This window comes from Rhinatrema bivittatum, chromosome 1 (genome assembly GCF_901001135.1).
Source record: "Rhinatrema bivittatum chromosome 1, aRhiBiv1.1, whole genome shotgun sequence".
In the NCBI taxonomy this organism is placed as follows: Eukaryota; Metazoa; Chordata; class Amphibia; order Gymnophiona; family Rhinatrematidae; genus Rhinatrema; species Rhinatrema bivittatum.
The window spans coordinates 484,109,310-484,136,773 of NC_042615.1; the positions used below are offsets into that span (position 1 = coordinate 484,109,310).

The following is a 27,464-nucleotide window of genomic DNA, read 5'->3' on the forward strand; positions in this document are numbered from 1 at the left end:
AGCAATGTTCAGGCGGATTTCGGACTCAGCTTAAGGAATGAGATAATTCCTTATCTCATAACCAGTTATATATTATTTATTTGTTGCTAATTTCCGCTCTACCTTTCTTCCTGGCTACTTTAGCCCCCAAGTTCTATGCCCTTGTTTTATGTAACTTTGCTTGATTCAGCCTTCTTGTTTTTTGGTTACTCTTGTTTTTCCCCTAAGTTCCATGTAAACCGGCCTGATGTGAATTCTATTCGTGAAGTCCGGTATAGAAATATATATTAAATAAATAAATAAAATAAATTTTCTCAGAAAAAGTTAGACCTTATGAAATGGGAGCTGTCTGAGGCAATGATGTGTCTCATTCTTAGAAGATGGGGGTATCCTGACCAAAGAGCACTAAGTTGTTACAGTTTTACAGCTGCTGAACAGAACATGGTATGGAAAGAATCAGTTATGGTGTTGCCGTGGACTCAAGAGATTCTTCTTTGTCTTCACTCTATGCTCTCTAGTGGACAAGGGATTACAGTAGATAGAGAAACATCCAGGCAACATGATCCACGTAGTTCGAGTGGCCACATTGACCATGCTTCCCAGATCTGATCAACATGGCAAGAGACGGGCCCCTGAGATTCAGACATCAGTAGACTCTTTTCCACCAGGGCCCAATATTTTTGGGTCAGGCGGCTCACTTCTGTCTTGTGGCTTTGCTTCTGAAAGGAGATGTCTGAGATGGAGGGGACATTCTGAAGCAGTTATTTCCACCTTTTTCAGGCTAGACAACCTTCTACATCCTTGACATATATGCAAATTTGGAGATCTTCAAATCCTGGTCTGCTGTTGATGGAGTGCAGACTCAGCCTGCTCAGGCTACGATGTCGTAGAAAGATTCTGTTTAAGGGACTGGCCTTTAACTTTGAGAGTGCTGGTAGTGATGTTGGGTTGTCTAAGGGGTAAGGTGCAAGGGTATCTTCTGTCTGCACATCCAGATGTTATACAGTTCCTATGGGGAGCTAAAAACGTGCATCCTCAGGAGCGGAACATTTGTCCGTCTTTGAATCTAATCCTTAGAAGATAGTGTGAGACTTGGTTTGAACCACTAAAGAGAGGTACACTTAAGGACTTGACTCTTAAAGTGGTTTTCTTGGTGGCTATTTGTTCAGCCAGGAAATGTTTGGAGCACCAGAAGCTGTCGTATCGAGATCCCTTCCTACAGCAATCAGATTCGGGGGTATCTTTATGCAAGGTGCCTTCTTTTCTGCCTAAGGTAATCTCAGTGTTCCAACTTAGAGTGGAGCTTCCAACTTTTCCGAATTTGGATTCCTTGATGCCTCATGCGAGGGAGTTTAGGCTCTTAGATGGGAGATGTGTATTATTGAGGTATCTAAAGGCCACTTATGATTTCCATAGATCAGATCACCACTTTGTACTGTGGCGTGGTCCAAAGAAGGGAAGTAAGACGTTGAAGGTTAAATTGTGCGGTTGCTGAAGGAAGTGATCGAGTCGACTTACATTTCTAAAGGGCGTCCGCTGTCGTGGGGTTTAGGGGCACAGTCAACGCATTCTCAGGTGATCTCAGCGGCATCACAACAGGTGTTTCCGCGTGAAATTTGCTGGGCAGCTACTGGGAAGTCATTGCATACTTTTGCTAGGCATTATCGCTTGGATGTTGGGGCTTTGGCTTTCTTGTGCTTTGGTGAGAGTGTTCTACTAACGGAACTCTCCAGGGGAGAGTTCCGTTAGTAGAACACTCTCACCGAAGAGGGAGCTTAGGTAAATCTCAGCAGTCTGGACTGATTTGGGTACATACAGGGAAAGGAAAATTGGTTCTTACCTGCTCATTTTCATTCCTGTAGTACCACAGATCAGAGACCCGCCCTTTTACTGGGGGGGAGCCTGCCTTTTACACTGTTGCTTTGTATATAGTGCAGTGGTGTTGAAGGTTTTCAGTACTGATTACTTATGTTAATGGAAAATTCATTTCTCACATGTATCTTTTTGGGCAACTTCACCTTCTTCCAGCTCATTGGAGGGGGAGGGACTTTCCTTAGAAATTTAGGGTTGTTGCTGTCATCTTGGCTTGGGTACAGGTCAGTACTGAGGGACTGCAGGTGGCACACTGGATCATGATTAGTGTTTCCATCTGCTGGGAAGGAGGCAAAATCTGCAAGTCTGGACTGATCTGTGGTCCTATAGGAATGCAAATTAGCAGGTAAGAATCAATTTTTCTATAACCAGTGTCAAATGACCATGGTTAAAACCAAACTTCAGCAAGAATGAAGAAGGCCAGTCATGTGGGACAATGGTTTCACTGGTTTGAAGGGGGTGGGGGAAGTTTGATAACAAGAAGACCTGTGTGTTAGATTTTGTGTTGGTCTTTTAATAATCACAGAGAAGGATGAGAAGTTCTGAAATAGCCAACTGCTGGAGGGGGTGGAGGTGGCCAGTGCTTTGGATTCTGGGCATGCTTGGAGCTTATGTGTAGGGTGGTGCTGGGAAGGGTTGAGAGTTCAGGTGCAGGGGACATGCATGAGGCGGAGCTGGTGCTGGGCTGAATAGAGGACTTTTATTATATGCTTATTTACTGGACAGACCAGTTTGGTCTTTTTCTGCCATCATTTACTATGTAACTATGCTTTTGTTAGGGTAAGCAGAAGTACAAGCCCACGCATGCAATGTAGCAAAATCAAGGTTGGATGGAAGAGCTGCAGAAATGGAGCCAGCTGGCCTGCTTATCAGGAACTGAGGCAGGATGTAGCTACGTCGTTAACAAAGCAGCATAGTCTATGCTGGCAAAAGCCTTTGGCCCAAACTGCCCCGTTGCCCCTGCACCTCTGGCTTATCCCCCTTCCTTGCTCTTTCCACCCCCCTAGGTGCTTAGGAGACCCGTCCACCGAAATGAGGTTGTTCCCGTTTGCCATTCATTGAGCAGTGCAGCCAAGTCTTCCTATTGCCCAGGTTAAGTAACTTGCCACTTCACACAGGTCAACCTGAACAGGCTGATCTGGACTTGGTTTTTGACTAAACACAGACAGTTCTGATTTTCCTTAAAAAAAAAAAAAAAAAAAATTTAAAAAAATGTAGAACTGCATCTCCCTACAGCCAGTGGGGTAACACAAGGACTGGCTCAGCCTGAGTGGGTTGAATTGGGCGAGGTGCTGCACTTAGCACTGTTATTACTGAACATAATATTAGAGCAGAGATACATAACGCATGGGTGGGTGGATTGAAAAAACTCTTGAGGGTCAAGGAAAACTTTCTCAAAGTCTGTAGCCATTGACTATAATAATGTGGCAAATGGAACGCTCCCAAGACGGGAGTACGGTGGATAGCAAGTTGGGCTTACTGTGACTAGAATATGGCTATGCCCAAGGTTCATGCCATGGAATACAATGCAGCTTATTCTCACAGGCAGGGGCAAGGCATGTTCGCTGGGCAGAGCTGGCAAATGGTGAAGAGGAGGAAAGTAGAGAGTGATGCTAGTGGGCTAAGAAGCAGGGAAGCCAAGGTTCAAATCCCTGCTTCTCCTGCTGCCACTCCTTGTCACCTTGGGCAGGTCACTTCACCTTTCGGTACCTCAGGTGTATATATAAACTTAGATCTTAGGCAGCGACCTATCCATGGTACCTGAATTTATAGCTTACCTTGAGCTTAGATTTGGAAGGACGTGTAATTAAAAGCCAAAGCCCTCTGGCCACCTATGTACTTGAGAAATAGAGAGAGCCTGCAGCTTTATTAACATGCAGTCCTCTCTTTCCTTAAAAATCTGCAGGTCCTAGGTTATGATATGCTGTGTGGGTGCTGAACTGGGGCTGCAGAGTTCACGATGTAGGTGAGATAATGTGGGGGTAGCTTATATTCATATGGACTGTGATGTCTTTAAAAAAAAAAAAAGAAGAAAAAGCCTTTAGTACTAATTGCTGCATTTGTGTCCTGTCACCTATAATCTGTACTATGTCCAATGTTGCTCATGCTTATGTCACTTGTGATAAGAGAAGGGGGAGGAATAAACCTTAATTTTCTGCTTCGAATGAATATTATTCAAGAATCATGAACTGAATTATGCCTCTTTGCTCAAGAGAGAGAGACAGAGGAAAAAAGGCTTATTAAGATGCTGAAAAGCGTTTAGTGTCTCTGAAAGGGTTTTTGTTTTTTTTTGCATATCTACTTTTGGGTTTTCCTGTTATGCGTTCAAGCCTCTTGAGCCGGGTCTCAGCGAATCCATCCAGTGTCGTCTTCCATGGTATCTCTCCACAACATTGGCATCTTCACTTTCTGACTCTCAAAGGCCTGAACCTCAAACCCTCCCCCTGTGACCTAGGCCGTGGGATTATGTAGCGCATAGTATTGTGCTGTCTGAATGCCCGTAACCTTTCCCTGCAGTAAGTCAGACTTTCACTTCCCTTCTGGCCTACCTGTTTCACTTTCACTAGTTGCGCCCTTTCTGAACTTCATGCCTAGGGCTTCGGCTGTCTCATATGCTGCTCAGTTAAAAAAAAAAAAAAAAAAAAAATGTAAAGAATAAAAATTCTAACCCCAAAACACACAACTGAAAGCAGTACAAGGTTTTCTTAATGCCCTGACATCACTTGTAAAATACCAAACTGCAATGCATTTCTGTTTCAATACTAGGTGAGCAGGAAACGTTGCACGGATTAAGTCTGTCTCTGTGCATCTATATTTCTTTATCTTTCTTTACATTTTCTTCCATTATAAGGCCCTTGTTTGTATTCTTCAACATCCAGCTTTCATCAGAGAGCCACCATTGTCTTCCATCCTTACTCTTCCCTTTGTGGTCCATGTCATGGAACAGGCAGATGTCTCTCATTTATTTATTGATTGCCTGGCAGTTCTTTCTTGCTCCTTTTGGTTTCCATCTTAGTTGAGCAACAGCACCAGGAGCCTTCTTGGGGTTTTCCCCCTATTTTTTTTTAATATTTCTCCCACCTTATTTAGCCCATCCTAAGGAGCTAAAATATAAAAATATTCTAATCTGTATTGTTATTATGTTCTGATCTATTTGTTGTATGCTTCTCTATTGTTTACTATTATGTGCTCAGTTATCTGTCTCCTCTACTCCATTTTTTTTCCAGCTACCTATGCTTCCAAGTTTTAGCCTCCTTGTTGATTGTAACTTTTGCGCCTTCTGTTAAATGATAATTGATTATTTATTTACTGTTAAGTTCCTCCCTGTTTTATGTAAACCGATTTGATATGGCTATTACCATGAAGGTTGGTATAGAAAAATGTTAAATAAATAAAATAAATAATAAATAAAATCATTGTAGCAACAGTTCTCGGCCAGGGGCCACAGACCACAGCTCCTTCTGCATCCTTGTAACGTGAACCTTAAAGTCTGACCTGCTTCATAGTTTTCATGTGCCCCAACACTAATCACTCTTGCTTTTTCTTTTTGATAAGGAAACATGCCAGTTCAGTTGAAATCTCATGGAGATCAGAACTGCTAGGGTATACTGTGTTTTGGTGATGAAATCCCAGCTCTGGGCTGGATATGCTGGGTGACCTTGAAGAAACTACTGTAGAGAATGTGCATGGGGGAAAGGATGCTCTGAATTGTGAGGATAAAAACAATGCACAGGAAAAGAAATTACAGGTAGCATATTAGCCTGGCACGTGAGGAATTCACGGCCAGACACAAGGGGGGCTGGTTGATGAGATGGTGCAAAAGTATCCAGGGGCAGGGCTAGGGCTGGATTCACCTGTGTGGGTGGCCTTAGGTGTAGGAAGGGGCACCCCTCCAAGGATGGGGGTGGCTAGAGGCTCCCGTCCTCTCCTGAGGAAGTGCCTCACTGAAAGGGGAACCTCCTACGCTGCACGTGGCCCTCTCAGGTGCCATTCAGCCTGAGCAGCAGTATCCAGGTCACTGCACAGGAAAGATGTAGCGGTGAACTGGATTCCTACTCCTGTGCCTTTAAGGGGGCGGGCCCAACAAGATGCTGCTCCTCCTGCCGAGCAGTGCTTGCCTTCTACGAAAAATACTGTTGAGAGGAGGAGGAGGAGGTAGCGTCCCTTTCAGTCTGGCCAGATAGCCCAGACAGCCCAGACCCTGCCAACCAAGACAAGTGGCACTGAGGGACATGAGCTCAAGCCTTGCCAGCCATAGAGTCAGTGGTTTTGGGGAAAGTGAGTAGCGGGTGGCGGGGAGTCCAGGTCTTGCAGGATGAAAAAGTACAGAAACTGCTAGTGGGAGGAAGGGGATGTTGAGGAACAAGGGAGGAAGTAAGGAGTAGAAACAGAGGTGTGGGATGGGACTAGCAACGTTGGGAGAGGGGAAGGGAATGGGAGTGAATGAGAGATGAGTTTACACCCTCCCATCTCTTTTTTTTCCTGGCATTTAATATAGAATAGCTGAACCCAAAAAATGTTTGCAGAGAAAAGTGAGGGGCGGACAAGTTATCCATTTAAAGGTAGCTATATAATTTGTGATAGAGTTTCAGCAGGACAAGTCTCCCATAGAATATATTTGCCTAAAATTATCTGGGTAATTCTACCTAAAAAACTTTAAACCTAACTGGGACATTTCTGAACTTAGCTGGGTACATTACCATCTATTTCAGGAAATTATTCAGGTAACAAAGAAACCTTCTGGGCTTTCAGTTCAATCTGCCAGCCTTCTGTCTCACATATTTTAAAGTATGTGCCTGCAAGTGTCTGACCCCCCCCCCCCAACCTTAAAATAAAAAAAAAAAGATGCACTTTTTTTTTAATTTTGTGGGTTAGAGGAGTTGAGGGAGCTGGGCCTAAAGACCCAGAATTAGTTTATTTAATATATGTATCTTGCTACATTTTGAATACAGCCAGTTATCTGGGTATGTGTGAAGGAGAAGCCGAGTGGTTAGAGTAACAGACTGCAAACCAGGGTTCAAATCCCACTACCAATCATGACTTTGCGCAAGTCACTTTACTCTCCATTGCCTCAGGGCCTTGTTTTACTAAGCATTTTTCCCATAGATACAGAATGAGAGAAAAACCTTGGTAAATAACCCCCTTAGATTGTAAACTCTCAAGGGATAGGGAAATATCTACAATATAGATCAAGGGGTAAAAGAGGCACTAAGGGAGGACAAGGCCATTGCAGAAAGATTAAATTATTTCTTTGCTTCGGTCCTTACTGAGGAAGATGTAAGACATGCCCATGCCAGAAATTATATTGAAAGGTGATGATTCAGAGGAACTGAAACAAATCTCAGTGGAAGCTTGTAATAGGGTAAATTGACAAACTAAAGAGTAGCAGATTCACCTGCACAAGATGGTATACATCCAAGAGTGCTGAAGAACTAAAAAAAATGAAATTGCGGATCTGCTATTAATAATCTGTAAACCATCATAAAATCAGGTACAGTTTCTGAAGATTGGAAGATGGTCAACAAATCTCCTGTTTTACAAAGGGTTTCAAGAGTGATCCAGAAATCTAAAGACCAGTGAGCCTGATGTCAGTACTGGGAAAATGGTTGAAAGTATTATAAAGAATAAAAATTTACTGAACATTTAGATAGTAATAGTTTAATGGGACAAAGCCAAAATGGATTTAGCTAAGGGAAATCTTGGCCTCACCAATCTGCTACATTTTTTTCGAAGGCGTGAATAAGCATGTGGATAAAGCTGAGCCAGAGTGAGGATGTAGTGGATCTGGATTTTCAGAAAGCATTTGACTCTTGAGAAAACTAAAAGTCATGGAATAGAGGCAATGTTGTATTGTGGACTGGGAACTGGTTAAAAGACAGAAAACTTAGATAAGGGGTACCCTTTCTGCAAATGGTTTCAACTTTTATACCCTGCGCCCCGAGCGTCTATTTTGATTAATGGAGGGAGGACTGAGGAGTTTGACCTTCAGAGGGGAACTTGCCAAGGGGGTCCACTTTTTCCTTTGTTGTTTCTTCTTTCTCCAGAGCCTTTGCTGAGGCAGATTTCATTATCTAGCTGCAATTCAGGGAGTTCCTATTGGGGCCGCATTTGCTGGCGATATGTTAGTGCATTTGACTAACCCTGTTGATTCTTTGCAGGTGCTAATGTGGGAGTTTGCTGAGTTTGGAGCTATTTCGGGACTGAAGCTTAACCTAGACAAGTCTGAGGCTATAAGCACTACACCCGCGGGTGAAGCTTTACTGGGCTCAGGATTTCCCTTTGAAATGGGCAGGGGATTCGTTTAGATATCTGGGGATCACTATTCCATCAGATACTACCCAGCTACTAACCAAACCTAGACAAGGCTCACCCTGCCTCGCAGAACTCGCCTTCCAATATATATTTATGTATATAGCTAGCCCAGTTACTTTATGTACTCTCCCAATGATGTAAATATAGTAAGTTTCTATAGCTATTTTGGTTCTTCTCCACTCTCTCCTCTTTACTTTGTTTCAGTTCTCTACTCTTAGTCCCTCTTATTCCTGCTCCCCTCGCCCCCCCCCCTGTTAAATGTAATTTTCCTTTCTTTGAGTTAATTGTAAACCGGCGTGATGTGTTCTACAAGTGTCGGTATATTAAAAGTTCATAAATAAATAAATAAATGTTACTAGGCTTTACAAATTCAATATTCCACCTATGATAGCTCAGATGAAAGCCAAGTTAACTCTCTGGCAAAATCTTCCTCTATCCTTAGTGGGTAGGGTGAATCTTTTCAAAATAGTTTTCTTTCCCAAGTGGTTATATATGATGCAGGTATTGCCACTGCAAATTTTAAAAAAGGATACTCGAGTGTTTATATAGGATGTTATCCAAATTTCTAAGGCAGGGACGGAAATCTAGACTAAAACTAACCTGTTTGGGAAAATGGGGTGATCAGATTTCCAAACATAGAGCGGTGTAACTGGGCATGTCAGTTGCGGCATCTTAAAGACTGGATAGGGGATATGACATATTACACTCCTTTAGAGATGGAGAAAGCTCTGGCTACCCCCTTATACCTACGTTCTGTTTTACATGTTAAGAATAGTGAATTGCAGCCTTCTTTTAAGCTGGGATTTCTCTGTTTGGCGGTTCGGAAGACTTGGCACATATTGTGTGCCCAGTTGGGGGTGTTCTTCAACGATATCTCCATATCTGCCGATCAGTGGAAATCCACATTTTTTGCCTGGGTCCCAATACAGGGTATTTACTTCTTGGAGAACCAAATGTATTACCCATTTGCAACAAGTGCTGGTTGCCAATGGGCAGATACTTCCTTTCTCAGAACTAAAACAGATGTTTGATCTCATGGATAGGGATCATTTTGCTTATATGCACTTAAGGCACTATCAGATCGATCCAGTAAAGTGCGGCCGCGTTTACCCCGCTCCTAACTCGCGTTCTACTCACTTCCCGGCCGCGTTAGCCCTTCCTGCGATACACTATCCCCTTTAACCTACTCCTACCGCGTCCTAAAATCCCCGGGCAACCCCTTCCGCACGCGGCATGTATATTGCATGCAAATGATCGAATTAGCTATTCCCTACCATCCAGTAACGCGCACCCCGACTATCCCTTTTTTACCCTGCCGTTTTGCCGTGCGTTTAACCTGCTAACTTACCGCCTATCCTTACCCCTGCATTAGAGGCAGGGGTAAGGGTAGGTGGCAAACTTTTCCCCAGCCTCCGCTCTCCTGCCCTGGCTGCGTCCATGGGTGCTGGTCTCCAGGGCAGCCCCAGTCCTCTCCCCTCCTCCCGAAGCAACAAAAGCAAAAAAATCGAAAAAAAAGTTGCAAGAGAGAGAGGGGAGAGAGGACGGGCAATCCTACGCTCGGGATGGCCAGTCCCTCACCCCTCCTCCTGAGGGAAGGCGCGAAAAGCAGCCGTGCTCCGGGAGGAGGGGATAGAGGACTGGCAGTGTGAAGCGACCAAGCGACTTACTTTTTTTTGCAGCCCTCCGGAGGAGACGGCCATCAGCAGAAACGGATCGCTGCTCCCGGCGAAGATGGACGCCTGCACGGGGGAAAGCGGCCCCTGTGTGTGCAATTGGCCGCTCAAGACGTGACGTCACGACGTTTGGCATCACGACATGTGACATCACGTCTTGAGCGGCCAATTGCACGCACAGGGGCTGCTGTCCCCCGTGCAGGCGTCCATCTTCGCAGGGAGGCAGGGGAGGGGAGCCGCGATCCATTTCTGCTGATGGCCTTCTCTCCTCCGGAGGGCTGCAAAAAAAAGTAAGTCGCTTGGTCGCTTCACACTGCCAGTCCTCTATCCCCTCCTCCCGGAGCAAGGCTGCTTTTCGCGCCTTGCCTCGGGAGGAGGGGTGAGGGACTGGCCATCCCGAGCGTAGGATTGCCCGTCTCTCTCCCCCTCTCTCTTGCAACTTTTTTTTTCGATTTTTTTGCTTTTGTTGCTTCGGGAGGAGGGGAGAGGACTGGGGCTGCCCCAGAGACCAGCACCCATGGACGCGGCCAGGGCAGGAGAGCGGGGGCTGGGGAAACGTTTGCCGCCTACCCTTACCCCTGCCTCTAACGCAGGGGTAGGGGTAGGCGGAAAGTTAGCAGGTTAAACGCGCGGCAAAACGGCAGGGTAAAAAAGGGATAGTCGGGGCGCGCGTTACTGGAGGGTAGGGAATAGCTAATTCGATCGTTTGCATGCAGTATACATGCCGCGTGCGGGAGGGGTTGCCCGGGGATTTTAGGACGCGGTAGGAGTAGGTTAAAGGGGATAGTATATCGCAGGAAGGGCTAACGCGGCCGGAAAGTGAGTAGAACGCGAGTTAGGAGCGGGGTAAACGCGGCCGCACTTTACTGGATCGATCTGTTTGTGATCAGTTGGAAGATTTCGTTCAAATTAAGGATTTTAGGAGGACGAGAGTTTCCCGGCTCTAAAAATCCTTACTGATGATCCAGCTGTCAAGGTCTATAGCTTTTCTCCTTGACAAATGGAATTTTGATCTTTCCATTATACTTATGGATGCCCACTTGAGGGCCAGATTTTGTCTCATTAAGACTTTAGTGTCCTCTGTGAGACTGAGGGAAACACAATTTAAGTTTTTAGTACGTGCTTACATTTCTCCTACAAGAGCATGTAGATAAGAAAATAAGAAATTGCCATTCTGGGTCAGACCAAGGGTCTATCAAGCCCAGCATCTTGTTTCCAACAGTGGCCAATCCATGCTACCAAGTACCTGGCAAGTATCCAAACACTAAGTAAATCCCATGCTACGGATGTCAGTAAAGCAGTGGCTATTCCCTAAGGGGTAGATTTTAAAAACATACGCGGGTGCGTCCATGTGCGTGCGTTACCCTGCGCATGCACATGGACGTGATTTTTATAACATGCGCGCACCAGCACAAGTATGTTATAAAATCCGGGGAGGCACACGCAAGGGAGGGGGGGTAGAATTTTGCAAGTTTCACGTGGCGACGCATCATGGCCTTCCCCAGTTCCCTACCACCTACCCTAACCTCCCTTCCCCTTCCCCTCTCCTCCCCACCCCTTAAATGTTACGTACCTTCGGGCCACATGCGTAACCGTTTTTTACATGCACCAGCCATTTAAAATTGGGCCGTAAGTCAACTTGATTAATAGCAGTTAATGTATTTCTCCTCCAAGAACTTATCCAAACCTTTTTTAAATCCAGCTGCACTAACTGCACGAACCACATCCTCTGGCAACAAATTCCAGAGCTTAATCGTGTGTTGAGTGATAAAGAACTTTCTCCGATTAGTTTTAAATGTGCCACATGCTAACTTCATGGAGTGCCCCCTAGTCCTTCTATTATCCGAACATCTGGAATAATCATCACTGATATCTGTCAGAAATGCAACAGAGATAGAGGGACTTTGGGTCATGTGTTCAGGGCCTGCAAGCCCATTAAAAAAATTTTGGAGTGGGCTTCGGGAATTCTTTGAAACCATACTTGGGCAGAATATTTCCTTTCTTCCTGAGGGAGTTCTCTTTGATTATCCTGCTTCTTTTCAAATACAGGGTAAAGGTAATAGGCTATTAATCCATAAAGCTTGCTTGGTGGGGAAAAAACAGTGGCAATTATGTATCAAATTTACATAATTTTGCATATATTTGCAATTTAAATAATCTTTGGGGGGTTGTTTGTTTTTTTACTTTCTACAAATAGAAATTTACTGTGTACAATACATTTATTTGGTTCTTTATTAGAGGAAAAGAGATATTAGTGATTGGGGCAAGGAAGGCAGGGAGAAAGGGATATGGGACTGGGAAGAGAAGAAACTGTATAGGAGGGAAAGAAAGAAGGAATCTTAGGGAGGAGAGTAGAGAGGTGAGGGATAGAGGAGGACAGAGAGGATAGGGGGTTCAGGGAGGATAAGGAAAGAGAATGAGAGAGGAGGGGGAGAATAATCATGGCTTGAATCTGGCATCTTCTTAAGCTCTGAGAGTGTCCATGTCTGCCCATGCTTCCACCTCCTCTTCAAAGAACAGATTCAGAGTCATCCAGGCTACATACAGGCTCTAAGCTCAAGGCTTATATTCCTTCAACATCGGTGCACCATGCGCTGCCAAATGGCATTCAAATAAAGACCTCTATGCCATCGAAGGCACCAAAAGAACATGCGCACCCACATGGGCTGAAGCACCAGATGCCACAAGATACTGTGCTGTCCAAGGTACTGCCTACCTCTATTCTCACAGGGGTGCTTCCTTGGATCTGCATACCGATATCATAGGCAAGCAGGTGAGAGGTATACCTCCTGCATCTCCTGAGAATTCACTTTATGAACCTTCTCCTGGATTCTGGCCCATGGTTCCTGTGGAGCCTGTCCTTGAGATGGCCCAGGACTGGTTTGCACTTTTGGGTCATTTGTCAGACTTGTTGTCTTCATCTCATGGCTTGGACAAGGAGCATCAACTGCCAGACCTATTGGACCCTGTCACAAGGGTTCATTGGCAGCATTTTTTAGACATTTCTTCCTGGACATTCCAGAGCCTCCTTTAGCTCCATCTTTGCCAGCTCCTTGCACCCAACCTGTTCGCTTCATACTTGTGCCAACTCTATCTCCTTCTCTACCTCAATTATTTTCTCAGAGATTGTCAGACTGGGATAGGCCTCTGCCATCATCCATACATTCTCCATCTCAGCCAAGGCTGCGGTCCAGAAGTCTGGACTCATTGGACACTATTCTCCTGTATGCTCTCCAGCTTTGGATTCCCTGGATGTCACTGGTGGGTTTATGCCACTAGATGATTCTACCTACTTTCTCTTCCTGGCCAAGCTGGTCGCAGCTAATGGCTTCAATCTTTTTGGGAAGGAGGTGCCTGCTAAGACATATGAAGGTGTCTTTCAGTTCCTACAACCCCCCAAGAAGACTAGGACGGTTCCCATCCATGATGCTCTACTGGTTGCTCAGATGAAAATCTTGTCCATGCCCTTCACTGGTTTTCCAGTTTCTAAGTCAGTGGACGTCAAGTATAAGGTCCAGCCCTGGTCATTCTCTCTCCCAGATACCTCCAGATTCTAAAATTGTGGAGACAGTGTTTTTACAAGTTAAAAGATCACGGTCTTGCACTTTGGCCCCTTCAGAGAAGGACCCTCGCTTGCTGGACACCATGGGTAAGTGGTGTTTCCTCCGGACCAGCCCCCAGACTGGAACATGGAGCGCGGCAGCCGGCCCAGCGCGTGAAAAGTTACACCTGCTTTGAGCAGGCGTAACTTTCGTGATAGAGGTAGGGGGGTTTAGATAGGGCCGGGGGGGGGGAGGGGGGGGGGAGGGCGAAGGAAAGTTCCTTCCGAGGCCGCTCCAATTTCAGAGCGGCCTCGGAGGGAACAGAGGCAGGCTGTGCGGAAAGCAGAAAGCAAACGTCGAAAAGCAGGAAGCTCTACCACCTGATTGAGGTGAAAGGAAGAGACGACCTTCGGTAAAATGGAAGAAACCATATGCAATGAAACTCCATCATCTGTAAATTGCAGAAACGGATCTCTACATGACAACAGCTGAAGCTCTGAAATCCATCTGGCCGAATAAATAGCCACCAAGAAAACTGTCTTTAATGTAAGATCCTTCAAAGAAGCCTGATGGAAAGGCTGAAAGGGGCCAGCTTTCAGCCACACAGTCCCTGCAGAACTAAATTAAGGTTCCACATGGGACACAACTGTGGATCGGAGGTCTCAAATTTTTCACCCTCTTCAAGAAATGACATCCAGGTGTGAGGCCAGCTGTCTTCCCTGAAGTTTACCATGAAGACAACCCAAGGCCGCCACCTGAGCACGAAGCAAATTGTAAGCCAATCCTTTGGTCAAACTGTTCTGCAAAAATGCCAAGATGTGAGGAACTTCCACTTACAGAGGGTCAATACCTTCCTCTCCACATCAAGCTTCAAATACCTTCCATACTCTGACATAAGCCAGAGAGGTAGAAGGTCTCCTAGTCTGAAGCATGGAAGCAATCACTGCTTCCGAATAGTCCTTCAGACGCAATCGCTTCCTCTCAAAAACCAAGCTGCGAGACAAAAACGATCTGCCCAATCTGAAAATATGGGCCCTTGCCGATGACCGAATTAGATAGGTCCATCCATTGCTAGATGAATTGTATCCACAAACCAGGGCCTCGTGAGCCAGCCAGCGACTCTTTGTTCCGCTCTGATGATTGATATACATCACCATCGCACATTGTCCGAGAATACCCGCACTATCTGACCTCGGATCTGCGTAAGAAAGGAAGCCAATGCTCTGCAAACCACTTTCGTTTCCAAATGGTTGATAGACCAGGTCGCTTCCTTTGGTGACCACCAACCTTGAGCGTTTGCCCTAAGCATATAGCCCCCAACCCTTGAGGCTGGCATCTGTGGTCACTACCACCCAATCTGGAAGTTCGAGATCCACCCCTCTTTCCAGGTTCTGTAGAGACAGCCACCACAAGAGACTGGACCTGACACCTCCATGAAGTGGTAAAGGCAGGTAAAACTCCTCTGACAAAGGACTCCAACGGGAGACAAGAACTCACTGCAAAGGCTGCATGTGAACAAACGCTCATGGAACTAACTACAGCATAGAAGCCGTAGACTCCAGGACGTGCAGATAATCCCAAACCATGTGCACCGCCAGTCGAAATAGCTGCTGCACCTGAGCTGTAACTTGCTCATTCTCTCTGAGGTAAAGAAAACCTTCCCCAAGTGGGTACTGAATCGCACCATCAGCTATTCCAAGGACTGCAGCTTCATGCTTCCACCACCGCTGCCACCACACTGGCCTCTGCATATGTTCTCCCCTCCCCCAGCCCATTGTGGGTTTGGTACAAGACTTCTTTTCTCAGAGCATGAAAAACAATCAGACACTGGCTATTATATAGGATTATAGAGAAGCAGATAAAATGACCCAGGATTTCACAGTTAAGCATGGAGGCAGGACAGCAGGCAATGATGCTGCAGCTTGCACCAGCTTCTCTCCCTTTACTATCTTCCCGCTCTCTTTTTTTCCCTGCCCCCTCTTCTTTCCCTGTTCCCCCCCCCCCCCTGCTGCTGGCCTCTTTCTCATCTCTCTTCCCCCATTAGCTTCACTCTCTTCCTGACATCCATTCCCACCATTCTCCCCCACGTGCCGCCCTCACCACCACTATGCCACCCCCATGGGCCAATCTTCTTCTTTTTGCTAGTATATGCAAATGTCACTGCCCCTGAACAGTCTCCCCAGTCTCTCTCCCCTCTCTTTCCAACCAATCTCTCTCAGCTCTTTCCACCTTACCACCCTCTTTCTTTTTCCCTGAGATCCTTCACCTGCCTCTTTCCCCTACATTTCACTACTGCCGTTGCCTCCATGCTGACTCCTACGGGCTGATGTTCTTGCCAATGTTATGCCAGCCACCCTGCATGCATCTCTGTGCTCCTCCCACCAGCCCATCAGCAACTCGAGAGTAAGGGTGCCTTGCTCCTTTTATGGGAGTATGACACACAGATACACATTGGCTTTTATTATATCAGATTTGACTTGTTATAACTCCCCTATCAGTCAAATCTCTGACCTAGGTCTTAGAAAAGCTCTGAAAAGAAACTCAATTTTTGGATCTTGAGCCCTTGTGGGAAAAAGTGGGTAATCTGACCAAATTCATGAACACCTCAGTAACAGGACTATTGCCCACAAATGTTGCTAATGATTTGGTGATTGCTGTCACTGCTCTCTGATGGGAATGCTGAATTAAATCATCAAAATTGCAATAAATAAATAATTTGTTTTTATAAGTTTGTTTTTATGAACGGACCTTCATACCACCAAAGGTAAATGAACAATTGATGTTCATGATAACCAAGCTGGGTCTCATGTAATCATCGGCCCGAAAGATATATAATGTCTTGAAATCATGCCTCAAATCCTTTAAAGCGCTTGAGAGACTGGTCCGGCATTCAAAAAAATTAAATTGTCTCGTTGAGATCTATGTTTATAAAAAAGTTTCTTAGATAGCTCCTGAAGAAGCGACAGCGAAACATGGTATCGTGTTAGAAAAGAAAAACGAAAAAAACAAAGGAAGCAAGGGGAAGTATATTTAATTTAATTTATTTGAGGCATGATTTCAAGACATTATATATCTTTCGGTCCGATGATTATATGAGACCCAGCTTGGTTATCACGAACATCAATTTTTCATTTTCCTTAGATGGTATGAAGGTCCGTTCACAAAAACAAACTTATAAAAACAAATTATTTATTTATTGCAATTTTGATGATTTAATTCAGCAACACGATTTTTTTGAATTTTGTGAGTTTTTTCAGTTGCAACATACTTGGACTTTGGTTTTTGCTGGGATTTTCTGTCAGCTCATGCAGTCAAGCAATGTCTGCTTCATCTCTTGTTGCCTAGTCATTGCACAATGCTCATCTACTATCCTGTTTTGTTGTGTCAGGTGAACGTTTTGCTGACTGGAGATTCTGGAGCTCCGCTTTTAAGGTTCACACATACTCCCTGGTATGATTTCATCAAGGGGGGAGTGCTAAGACTACAATGTGCTTTGTTGATTGAAATTACGGACCGGGCCCGCTGTGTGACCTTGGAGGAAGTCCAGCAGATCCCGCAGAAAATGCGCAGGGAGGAAAGAGTCTCTTGAATGCTCTGGACCACAAATCTGACAGTAGCACGCTGAAGAAATAATTGCATATAGTACATAAGCCTGACCTATAGACAATTCATGGCCCGGTACAAGAGGAGTGAAAGAGGGAGGCTGGTTGGCGAGCTGGTGAAAAAGTACAAGAAGGTAGGGTAATACACAAGGAAAACTGTATATATATCACAGAGACCTCCGGCTATTTCAGCGCTCCCAAAAGTCAGGAGAGGGGTTGGTTTGACTTATCACTCCTGATCATGGTATGCTTTCTATATTTTATTGCTGTACTTTAGAAGAAGGTCTTAGTTGGTTATGCCTCATGAATATAACTGCAGGGGTTTTATAATAATAATAAAGTTACTGGATTTGGTAACTGTGTTGCTCGTTTTTAGCCCTGGTTCTGATAAGATAAGCATACTATGATGCCATCAAGGATTTGTTTTAAAGATGCCATGCCACTGGTTAACACGGAGGCATTTTAAAAACTGCTCTGTCACTGGTTACTGCCTATGTTCAAACAAAGAAACCAGGCATCAGGAAATGTTCATACATCTTGTTTTCCATCCTACCTTCCAAGTGGCTGTGTTGTGTCTGAAGTAAGCAAACCTACTGGTAAACCAGTGGTAAATCTCACTCAATGTCAGCTGCTTCTCAGAGGATTCCAGGATTGCCTGCGAAAGAAAAGGATTTCAGCACAGTGCAAAAGCCAAAGCATGCACGCTGGAAGGATCAAGTCATGGAAAGAGACGATGGTTGACCTGCAGATGGGGGGAGAAGGTTCTGGGCAATGCTTCCTTAACCCTGCCCCTGCCTGAAGGGTGAGGGGGTTAAATAGTTTGGTTCCAAGACCATCCCAAAGCTAGCCACATTCAGGCAATGACTTGACAATGGTGATACAGAGGAACGCAAATCCACCTCTATGGAACAATGTTCCACGGGTGAAACATGCCTCACAGACTCTAAGAAGGTAAGAATGGCAAATCCCTGCATCAGAGATGGCAATTACAGTTTCTCCAATCATTTCAGCTCACTAAGTTCAGTTGTTGAAGTGACTGGGCCTTGTAAATAGTGAAATACAGATGGAAACCTACAAAACTTCACAGAAAGATTTATTGTTAAGTGGTAAAAAGTGGAGTACAAGCAGTAAAACTACAGATAAGATAATCATCCTGGAGATGCCACAAGACCTTGACTGGAGGGTCTATGATGGTCTGACGTCCTGCTTCAGAAGCTTGGGCACAACTAATTCCACAAGAGGTTGAATCTTTCCTCTGGGGACCTCAGATCTCTCTCCCTTTCCAGGATAACGGGGTTTCCACTTGGTTTCATGCTGTAAGGAACAAGCTCATCCAATCCTGGTTTTACTCTATTGTATACATGGACTTGTAGTGCTGATTGTCCCACTGATTTCCTTAAGAACATCAGAATTACAAATCCTTGCATGTAGTGGGGTACAACCAGAAATGGATTAGCCTGTTCCTTATAACAGCGCTATCTCAGGACTTCAGAGGCCCTAGATCAGATTTGGCTTCCCTCCCTGGAAGTTGGAGCACTCAGCTCTCTCCCCTCCTTGGAGCTAAGGGCACCTGCAGGGCTTCTCTTAGAGAGGTGCAGAGCCCTTGGAGAATCAGCCAGAGCAGGAGAGGTTCCCCCTTCTCAAGACTGAGGTTGCACTCTCCCACTCCCATAAAAGACCTCATCAAGACCTTTCCCCTTCCCTCCCATGCAATTTCGCTGCCCTGCAAAAGACCCCATAAAGCCCTTTCCCCTTTTCTTCCCACCTAGATCCCATCAAGCACTCTCCCCTCCTCTCAGGCTCCAAGACCCCAGCAAGCACTCCCTCCTCTCTCCCAGGCACCTGGTGGTGACAGTCCATCTCTTTCCTCTGTGCAGCTGATGACACTGCCCCTTCCTGTACACCAAGTGGGAAGATGTGCGCTGATGCCACTGCCCCCTTCCTCTGTGCTGGCAGACACACACACTGATGCCACACCTACCGACACGTGGCTAATGATGTTGACCCTCCTGAAGAATGGCTAATGATGCTGTGTCTTTCTTCCTGCAGCTGGAGGAAAGCATCGTGCGGGATGTCCAAAAGTGCAAAGCATGGGGCAATTATCCCAGTTTGCTCCCCCTCCCTCCACACACACACACACACACACATACCTCTCCTTCACAAGGATGGTCCTGGGCACCTAGCTTGGATCTCTCTCCCCTCCAGGACAAACAGTGATCCTGTGACATTTTTTGCAAAACTACTAATTTGTGGTAAACCTACATGTTCCATGTTTTAATTTGACACCTTGCTAATATCTCTGTGACCATAGTAAGTCACCTGCAATGGTGTCCACACATAAGACTGACAGACCAATGCAATAAAGTGCATTCTCCTGAACGCACAGTTTTACACACATTTTGTGCAGGAAGGAATTTTATCTGCACAAAATATGTTTCAAAATGTGCACTCAGCTCAGTGCCCTCACTTGGAAGTTCCATGCAAATGAGGGTATTAAACATTCCCTCCCAATGCAGAGAGATGAGCTTGCAGCACACACATTTTCTTAATGCTAAAAATTTACTCCTGGTGGAGGTGGAGTAAAGTTTCTAATGCTGGATCCACCGCTGGGGCTCCCCCCAACTCATGAGGACAGGCAGCGGTGGCTCGCCTGTCCTGTGCTGAACATACATTTTAACTTGATGTATGCACATTTTAACTCCTGATGCATTATCATAGCATTAGCTTACTGCATTGGGAGTTGAAAAAATGTTTAATCTGTGCATAAAAACTGTGTGCAGAAATTCAGCGCACAGGCTCTTAATGCACAGGCTATTGCATTGACCTGTGAAAGGCCAATGCAGGTAGCTGAGCATTAAAACATTGTGTGCAGCTTAAAATATTTTTTAACTCCCACTGCAGTAAGCTAATGCTATGCAAATACATCAAGCGTTAAAAAAAACACAAAAATTTGCATAAACTTTAAAATGTGCAATCAGCACAAGCTGAACGCACATTTTAACTCGGGAAAGGGGGGTGGGGGGTGGGTGGGAAGCATCCCTGACAGGGCATTATCCAGGTAAGTGGTGGCAGCCGCCACTGCCACTTAAGCCAAATAAGAACTGACTTATCTGGCAGTGAGAAGCAGCTGCCAGAGAGCCGGATAAGTCAGTACTTATGCGGCTATCTGGCGCAGTTCCCGCTACTTAACTGGATAGTTCAGTACTTATCCACTACTTAACTGGTTAAGTGGCAGTGACTGCTGGCACTTACCCAGAGTGTTACTAACATTTTTTTTCCCTTATTTTATCTTTTTTCCATTTTTTTTTTTTTTTAGTAGCGCTGGAAAGTTAACTCCAGCTCTGACCTGGGAGTTAAGTTTCCAGAGCTAAAAAGGGGGTGCTGGCCAACTGCAATCTCCCTGCTCTCATATGCATGCGATTTCCAGGAGAGGGTGTTAAGCAGTTCCCATTTAAGAACGTGCAAAACTTCTTAAGTGCAAGTAGAAATTGTCGCCGAATCTCAAGAAAGGTATAGTTGCGATGGAGAAGGTACGGAGAAGGGCGGCCAAAATTATAAAGGGGATGGAACAGCTCCCCTATGAGCAAAGGCTGATGAGGTTAGGGCTGTTCAGTTTGGAGAAGAGACGGCTGAGGGGGAATATGATAGAGGTCTTTAAGATCATGAGAGGTCTTGAATGAGTAGATGTGAATCAGTTATTTACTCTTTCGGATAATAGAAGGACTAGGGGGCACTCCATGAAGTTAGCATGTGGGACATTTAAAACTAATTGGAGAAAATTCTTTTTCACTCAATGCACAATTAAACTCTGCAATTTGTTGCCAGAGGATGTTGTTCGTGCAGTTAGTATAGCTGGTTTAAAAGTTCTTGGAGGAGAAGTCCATTACCTGCTATTAATCAAGTTGACTTAGAAAATAGCCACAGCTATTACTAGCATCAGTAGTGTGGGATATACTTATTTTGTGGGTACTTGCCAGGTACTTGTAGCCTGGGTTGGCCACTGTTGGAAACAGGATGCTGGGCTTGATAGACCCTTGGTCTGACCCATATGGCAATTTCTTATGTTCTTATGTGCATTCAACTGAACACACCTTTCTGCGTCGGCCTGTGAGTTTGCTATTAGTATACAGGGATACTGCATACAAGGAAAATGCTCCCTTTATTAACTAAATATTGAAAGCTAAGTTATTAAAGCTATTTAAGAACAGCTAATCTAATCAATAGATCTATGTGGGTTTGCTTTAAATACTCTCTCTAGTTTAACTGGGGGAAAATGTAACTTAACATAGTATTTAAATACAGATCTCCAAGAAGTGCAGACTGCTTTGATGTGTCCACATTCATTCAATGTTGCTGTGTATACAAATTAAGCATTATTTAATTTTAAACTCTATTTTTTCTTCATCCGTTGCCTTCTAGGCTTTTAAGTGCATTAATCTTCCATTCTAGTTCTTTTAGAGAAGGGAGTTTTGTGCTTTGTTAAGATGCTCATAATTGGGCTGCCTGTTCAGTCCGTCTATATATGTGCTAAAAGGTGCCTGTTGCTGTCCCTGGAAATGCTGAATTGGTTTCTGCAGAATCCTTTTAATTTTGAGAAATGTTCTGCTTTTAATCAAATTTAGTTATTGATGTAATAACTGTATTTTAATATGAAAAGATTATAAAGGAGAGATTCTGCAGAAATAAATACATTCTTCTGCAGAAAAGCAGGCGCCTGAGCAGTGCAACTGCCAGAACCCCCTTAAAGCTGTGATAAATGGAATATGGCCCAGGATTACACAGCAGCAAATGCTACTATCATCAGCACAAGAAGAAGATATTACTGAAACATGATGTTTAAAGTAGCTATCTATCTATACATATGTGTGTGTGTCGGGTGGCTAAAGGACAGCAGCAGTTTCCTCCTTCTTTGGGTTTCTGCCTTAATCGGAACCTAGTTCTATTGGGATACAGCAGCACGAGCCTCCAAACGCAACTACCCAGGTTTATTCCCTTATTTTTTGCCTGCTTGCTTAGCTCAACCCAGCCAGTGGAGCAATGGTCCTTAGCCAGAGGCCACACAGCCATAGCTCCCTCCAGGACACAGCAATATGGAAGCTAAGCTCAGCCATTAGATGTCACCGTTGCATGATGACTGGGATATCCCCTCTCACCCCCCCCCCCTCCCCTCCCCTCCCCAGGGGCAGTGAATGCTGCATCTGCAACATCCTTGGCCCCGGACAGTTTGTGGAGCAGAGTCCTGCCCAGGGAATGGAAGCCAAGTCCTCCACACTGAGCCACTGGCCACCCCCAGAGGTCCACTGAATTTCTAGCCCAGGAGGGATACATGCCAAATTTGGAACCCTGTAAAAGCCAATTGATGGCCACAATCCCTAAGCAACTTCCCTCCAACTGCAGCTCTCACACTTACCCAGCTGATTAGTGAGGCATAGGTAAATGGTGGTCTTGCAGTATTCACTTTGTAATATTCAACACTATGAGCCATATCTGTCAGTAAGAAAAAGACAACTCAGAAAAATGTTCCAGTACAATGTTCGTCAGGTGAATCATATGAATACATCTCTGGTCTTGCATTTTGGTTGCATGTGTGTACGTGAAGCCTGCTGCTGCACTGTTATGGAAAGGAAAGAGAATGAACCTGGGAAGAGAGTGGCTCCATGATGACAGTCCCACAGGTGTCTCCGCACAGCACAGAAACTCTCCGAGAAGCCGTCCTGATGGGTTAGTGGTGCATGCGGAGGTGGCAAGGTTGATACTGCGATAGACCCTGGATAGAAAGCCACATCTCTCTCACGCTGCTCTGTAGATTTCTGACCAGGAAAGAAAGAATTTCATGAAACTGTCTAGATATCATCTCTGGAGACCTAAGGAGGCAGGACCTCAGCTCTCTCTCAGGCCGATACAGTACAGCTTTTTCTCAGGCTGATACAGTACAGTGCGCTCCAATGGAGCGCACTGTTAGCCAGCATTTGGACGCGCTAGCTTTAACCCTTATTCAGTAAGGGGTAATAGTGCGTCCAAAACGCGTGTCCAACCCCCCCGAACCTAATAGCGCCTGCAACATGCAAATGCATGTTGATGGCCCTATTAGGTATTCCCGCGCGATTCAGAAAGCAAAATGTGCAGCCAAGCCGCACATTTTACTTTCAGAAATTAGCGCCTACCCAAAGGTAGGCGCTAATTTCTCCGGGCACCGGAAAAGTGCACAAAAAAGCAGTAAAAACTGCTTTTCTGTGCACCCTCTGACTTAAAATCATGGCGATATTAAGTCGGAGGTCCCGAAAGTTTAAAAAAGTAAAAAATAATAAAAAAAAAATTTTAAATGGGCCTGCGGCTGGCAGGTTTATTCCCTTATTTTTTGCCTGCTTGCTTAGCTCAACCCAGCCAGTGGAGCAATGGTCCTTAGCCAGAGGCCACACAGCCATAGCTCCCTCCAGGACACAGCAATATGGAAGCTAAGCTCAGCCAATAGGTGTTACCATTGCTTGATGACTGGGAAAACCGGACGCTCAATTTTGCCGGCGTCCGGTTTCCGAACCCGTGGCTGTCAGTGGGCTCGAGAACCGACGGCAAAATTGAACGTCGGCTGTCAAACCCGCTGACAGCCGCCGCTCCTTTCAAAAAAGAAGCGCTAGGGACACGCTAGTGTCCCTAGCGCCTCTTTTTACCGCCAGGCCTAATTTAAATAAATTAACTTACTGTATCGTGCGCACAGGAGAGTGTCCTGTGCACGCGCTGGGACGCTGTCCCGCGATTTTACTGTATCGGCCCGTCTGTCTGCCTGGGCTGTACTGCCCCAGATATAGCCCCTGTTTGCAAGGCAACTCCAGCTTCCTTACAACAGATGAGTCGCATCCGCACCACAGTCACAAGGATTCGCCGCACCAGGGGCTCAGCCAAGGCTCCCCGAAGGGAAAAATTCCTCGCGGCAAGATATTGTCATCACCTCAGCTACGGTGCCATTAACTTGTCACAGCAATGTTTAGCTAATCCCTGAACTGCAAGTGGACACGACCGCCTGTGCATGCAGGAAAACTGTTCCAAAGCAAACACAAGAGTAGAGGAGACACAAGCATGAAATAAAGCGGATGAGGAGTGTTGCTCACCACAAAGCACAGCCTGTGTGCGTTTAACCTTCCTGTCAACTGAGCCTGCATAGCTTGCAGCCTCATCTTCTCCATGGCCAGCTGTAAAAAGAAGGGAAAAACAATGATTCAGAACTCCTAGGTGGGTGGGTGGGGGGGAGAGCACTTTCATACCTTACAATCTCATCCAGGACATTGCAGCCTGACAGTTCCCAATTTACCAGTGGTCCTAATGAAAAGCTGAACTCTCTCTCACTATTATATCTTTTTTTTTTTTTTTTTTTTAACTTGCCTTCTATTAAATCTAAGTGCACAACAGATATACAGTCAGAAACTCTATTATACTTACTTAGTAACATACGGGCCGATACAGTAAAGTGCGCTCCAGTGGAGCGCACTGTTAGCCCGGGTTTGGACGTGCATTTTCGACGCGCTAGCTTTACCCCTTATACAGTAAGGGGTAATAGCTTGTCAAAAACGCACGGCCAACCCCCCCCCAAAACTAATAGCGCCTGCAATATGCAAATGTATGTTGATGGGCCTATTAGACATTCCCACACGATACAGAAAGCAAAATGTGCAGTGAAGCTGCACATTTTACTTTCAAAAATTAACGCCTGCCCAAAGGCAGGCACTAATTTTGGCCAGCACTGGGGAAGTGTACAGAAAAGCAGAAAAGACTGCTTTTCTGTACTCCCTCCGACTTAATATCATAGCAATATTAAGTCGGAGGCCCCAAAAATAAAAAAAAATAAAAAAGTAAAATGTGCCCACGGTCCACGGGTCAGAAGACGGATTCTCAATTATGCCGGCGTCCGTTTTTCGAACCCGTGGCTGTCAGCGGGCTCGAGAACCGACACTATAAAAATTGAGCGTCGGCTGTCAAACCTGCTGACAGCCGCTGCTCCTTTTACCGCGTACCCTCATTTAAATACTTGATCGCATGCCCAGGAGAGTGGCCTGGGCGTGCGTTGGGAGAGTGGGCGCTCGCCTTGGAGCGCCAGCTCTCCTGCGGATTTTACTGTATCGGCCCGATAGTAAATGACAGCAGAAAAAGACCCAAGTGGTCCATTCAGTCTGCCCAGCAAGCTTTATTTATTTATTATTTGAATTTATTTATCTTTATTCTTCTAATGTAGTAACTGCTGCTCCCTGCAGGTTACCCCAATGCAGATTACCCCTTACCTTCATTTCCCTCCTTTAACCACTAGGGATCCTCTGTGTTTATCCCAAGCTCTTTTGAATTCCATTACCATTCTTGTCTTAACTTCCACCTAGCAGGAGGGCATGCCATGCATCCACCACCTTTTCTGTTAATACTTTGTTTTAACATCTCAACTACATAACTGATATCCCATGACTTAATGAAAATTTGCATACAAAGTCTGACAATAACAAAGCCTCATCCTTAACTATGCTAACATTCAGGCCGATACAGTACAGTGCACTCTGCAAATGCATGTTGATGGCCCTATTAGGTATGCCCGCGTGATACAGAAAGTAAAATGTGCAGCAAAGCCGCACATTTTACTTTCAGAAATTAGCGCCGACCCAAAGGTTGGCGCTAATTTCTTCCGGCACCGGGAAAGTGCACCGAAAAGCAGTAAAAACTGCTTTTCTGTGCAGCCTCCGACTTAATGTCATAGCGATATTAAGTCGGAGGTCCCGAAGAGTAAAAAAAGTAAAAAAAAAAAAAAATTTGAATTCGGCCCGCGACTGTCGGGCCTAAAACCGGACGCTCAATTTTGCCGGCGTCCGGTTTCCGAGCCCGTGGCTGTCAGCGGGCTCGAGAACCGACGCCGGCATAATTGAGCGTTGACTGTCAAACCCACTGACAGCCGCCGCTCCTTTTACCCGGATCTACCGCCAGACCTAATTTAAATACTGAATCGCGCGCGCCGGTGAGTGGCCGGTGCACGCGCCGGGAGAGCGGGCGTTCGCCTGCTCTCCCGCAGACTTTACTGTATCGGCCCGATAGTAAAAGCGAGCATACATACTGGAGGACTCCATTAGGGCACCAGTTTGTTTCCCAGTAATGAGTTAACATTCAGCCTCATCCCTCACCTGCCCCACTACCTACTCCCAAACCCCCCAAAGCATTTCAATCAGTGGCATGCTTTCATAGTTACTTCATTCCTGCACAAAATTTGGATCTTTTAGGGATTTGTCTCCATTTCTTTTGCATTGATACGTGTTTGACTCTACATCTGACCAACAGTATCTCCCTTTCTATGATCTTGCTCCATTTCCTATCCCAGTTTTGAATTTACTCTCTTCCAATTCCTTGAGATCACCCTTCTCCTTACCAACGCTGTGATATCTTGTATTGGCTCAATGTAAGGATAAGCTAAAGATGATCTTCTGAGACCACACAGATCTGACTTCTGAAGAAGGGATATGCTGCGTTAGAAGGTCATCTTTGGCTTAGTTACTCTGGGCCTGTAGAAGGTATTGCATATGAAAGAGAATTTGTAGGGCAAGAGTGAGACTAGGAGCACCAGCTGCTTATACCACTGGCTACCAACAGTTGTTGCCATCTCACTCAACTTAATTTGAAGAAAGGGCCTCAGTCTTGTCAATGGAGACTGAGCGGATGTCAAGAAAGCAAGGATCATCTATCTGTGTAAGAATCATTCTTTCAGGGGCAAGACTGATTGGGGAACAAACTTCAGGAGAAAAAGACCTGGGGAATGGAGGGTGAGAAATATTTAGGGCTCTCTCTCTTTTCCTTTCTCTATAATGAGTTAATGCCCTAGGAATTCTCTCTCCAGAGGGATGGGTCTGTCTTACCTCTCACCCTGACTTTTCTAGGTTAACTTCTAAGTTCTGACTCTGGATTCTTCTCACCTGCTGCTCTAGGTTCTGAACAACTTCCTTCTGGATCAGGCATTGTGCTGTGCCCTTATCATCCAATCGGTGGTCACTGTGTAGATGTCTGGGGAAAAAGCAGAGAAATGGTCAGACCGCTGTCAGTATATCGCCTTCAGTTTCCTCTTTTCTTGGAAGTCAGCCTTCAACTGTAAGGACCACCACTTCAGGTTGCTTCCTCCTAACTAGGACCACCCATCTTATGTTCCTTTATCCTAGCAGGGACCATTCACCACAAGTCCACTTATTCAGTCAGTCCTCAACCGTTATCGCACAGCAGCGGTTCTCAAACTGGGGGTGGGGGGGAGCACATGACAGCCCCAGGGCCATCTGAAGGGACCGCTGGCTTGTGCAGCCCAGGACTGGCATTGGGGGTGTGGGATAACTTGTGCAATTGGAATTGCTCAAGACCCCAAAAGGGGACCCCCCACCAGCAGACAGCTCATTTCTCAAATTCTGCCAGGAAACTCCAGATGTGTCAGCACCTCCTCTCGCTTGCCACCCCAGGTCTCCCGAGTCAGCCAGGACTTT

The 27,464-nt window shown here is 45.5% G+C and overlaps 1 protein-coding gene across 1 annotated transcript in view; it reads right to left on the reverse strand.

The window, feature by feature from the left end:
* The window catches only part of FOXP3 (forkhead box P3), a 62,089-nt gene that overhangs the window by 5,428 nt on the left and 29,197 nt on the right, over positions 1–27,464 (reverse strand). The window contains exons 5-9 of the mRNA XM_029607517.1: positions 26,913–27,000; positions 24,087–24,167; positions 22,619–22,790; positions 22,391–22,467; positions 17,534–17,635 (exon numbers count right to left, since the gene is read on the reverse strand). Of these exons, the coding sequence (XP_029463377.1) occupies positions 17,534–17,635; positions 22,391–22,467; positions 22,619–22,790; positions 24,087–24,167; positions 26,913–27,000 (520 nt within the window). The remainder of the gene's footprint in view (positions 1–17,533; positions 17,636–22,390; positions 22,468–22,618; positions 22,791–24,086; positions 24,168–26,912; positions 27,001–27,464) is intronic.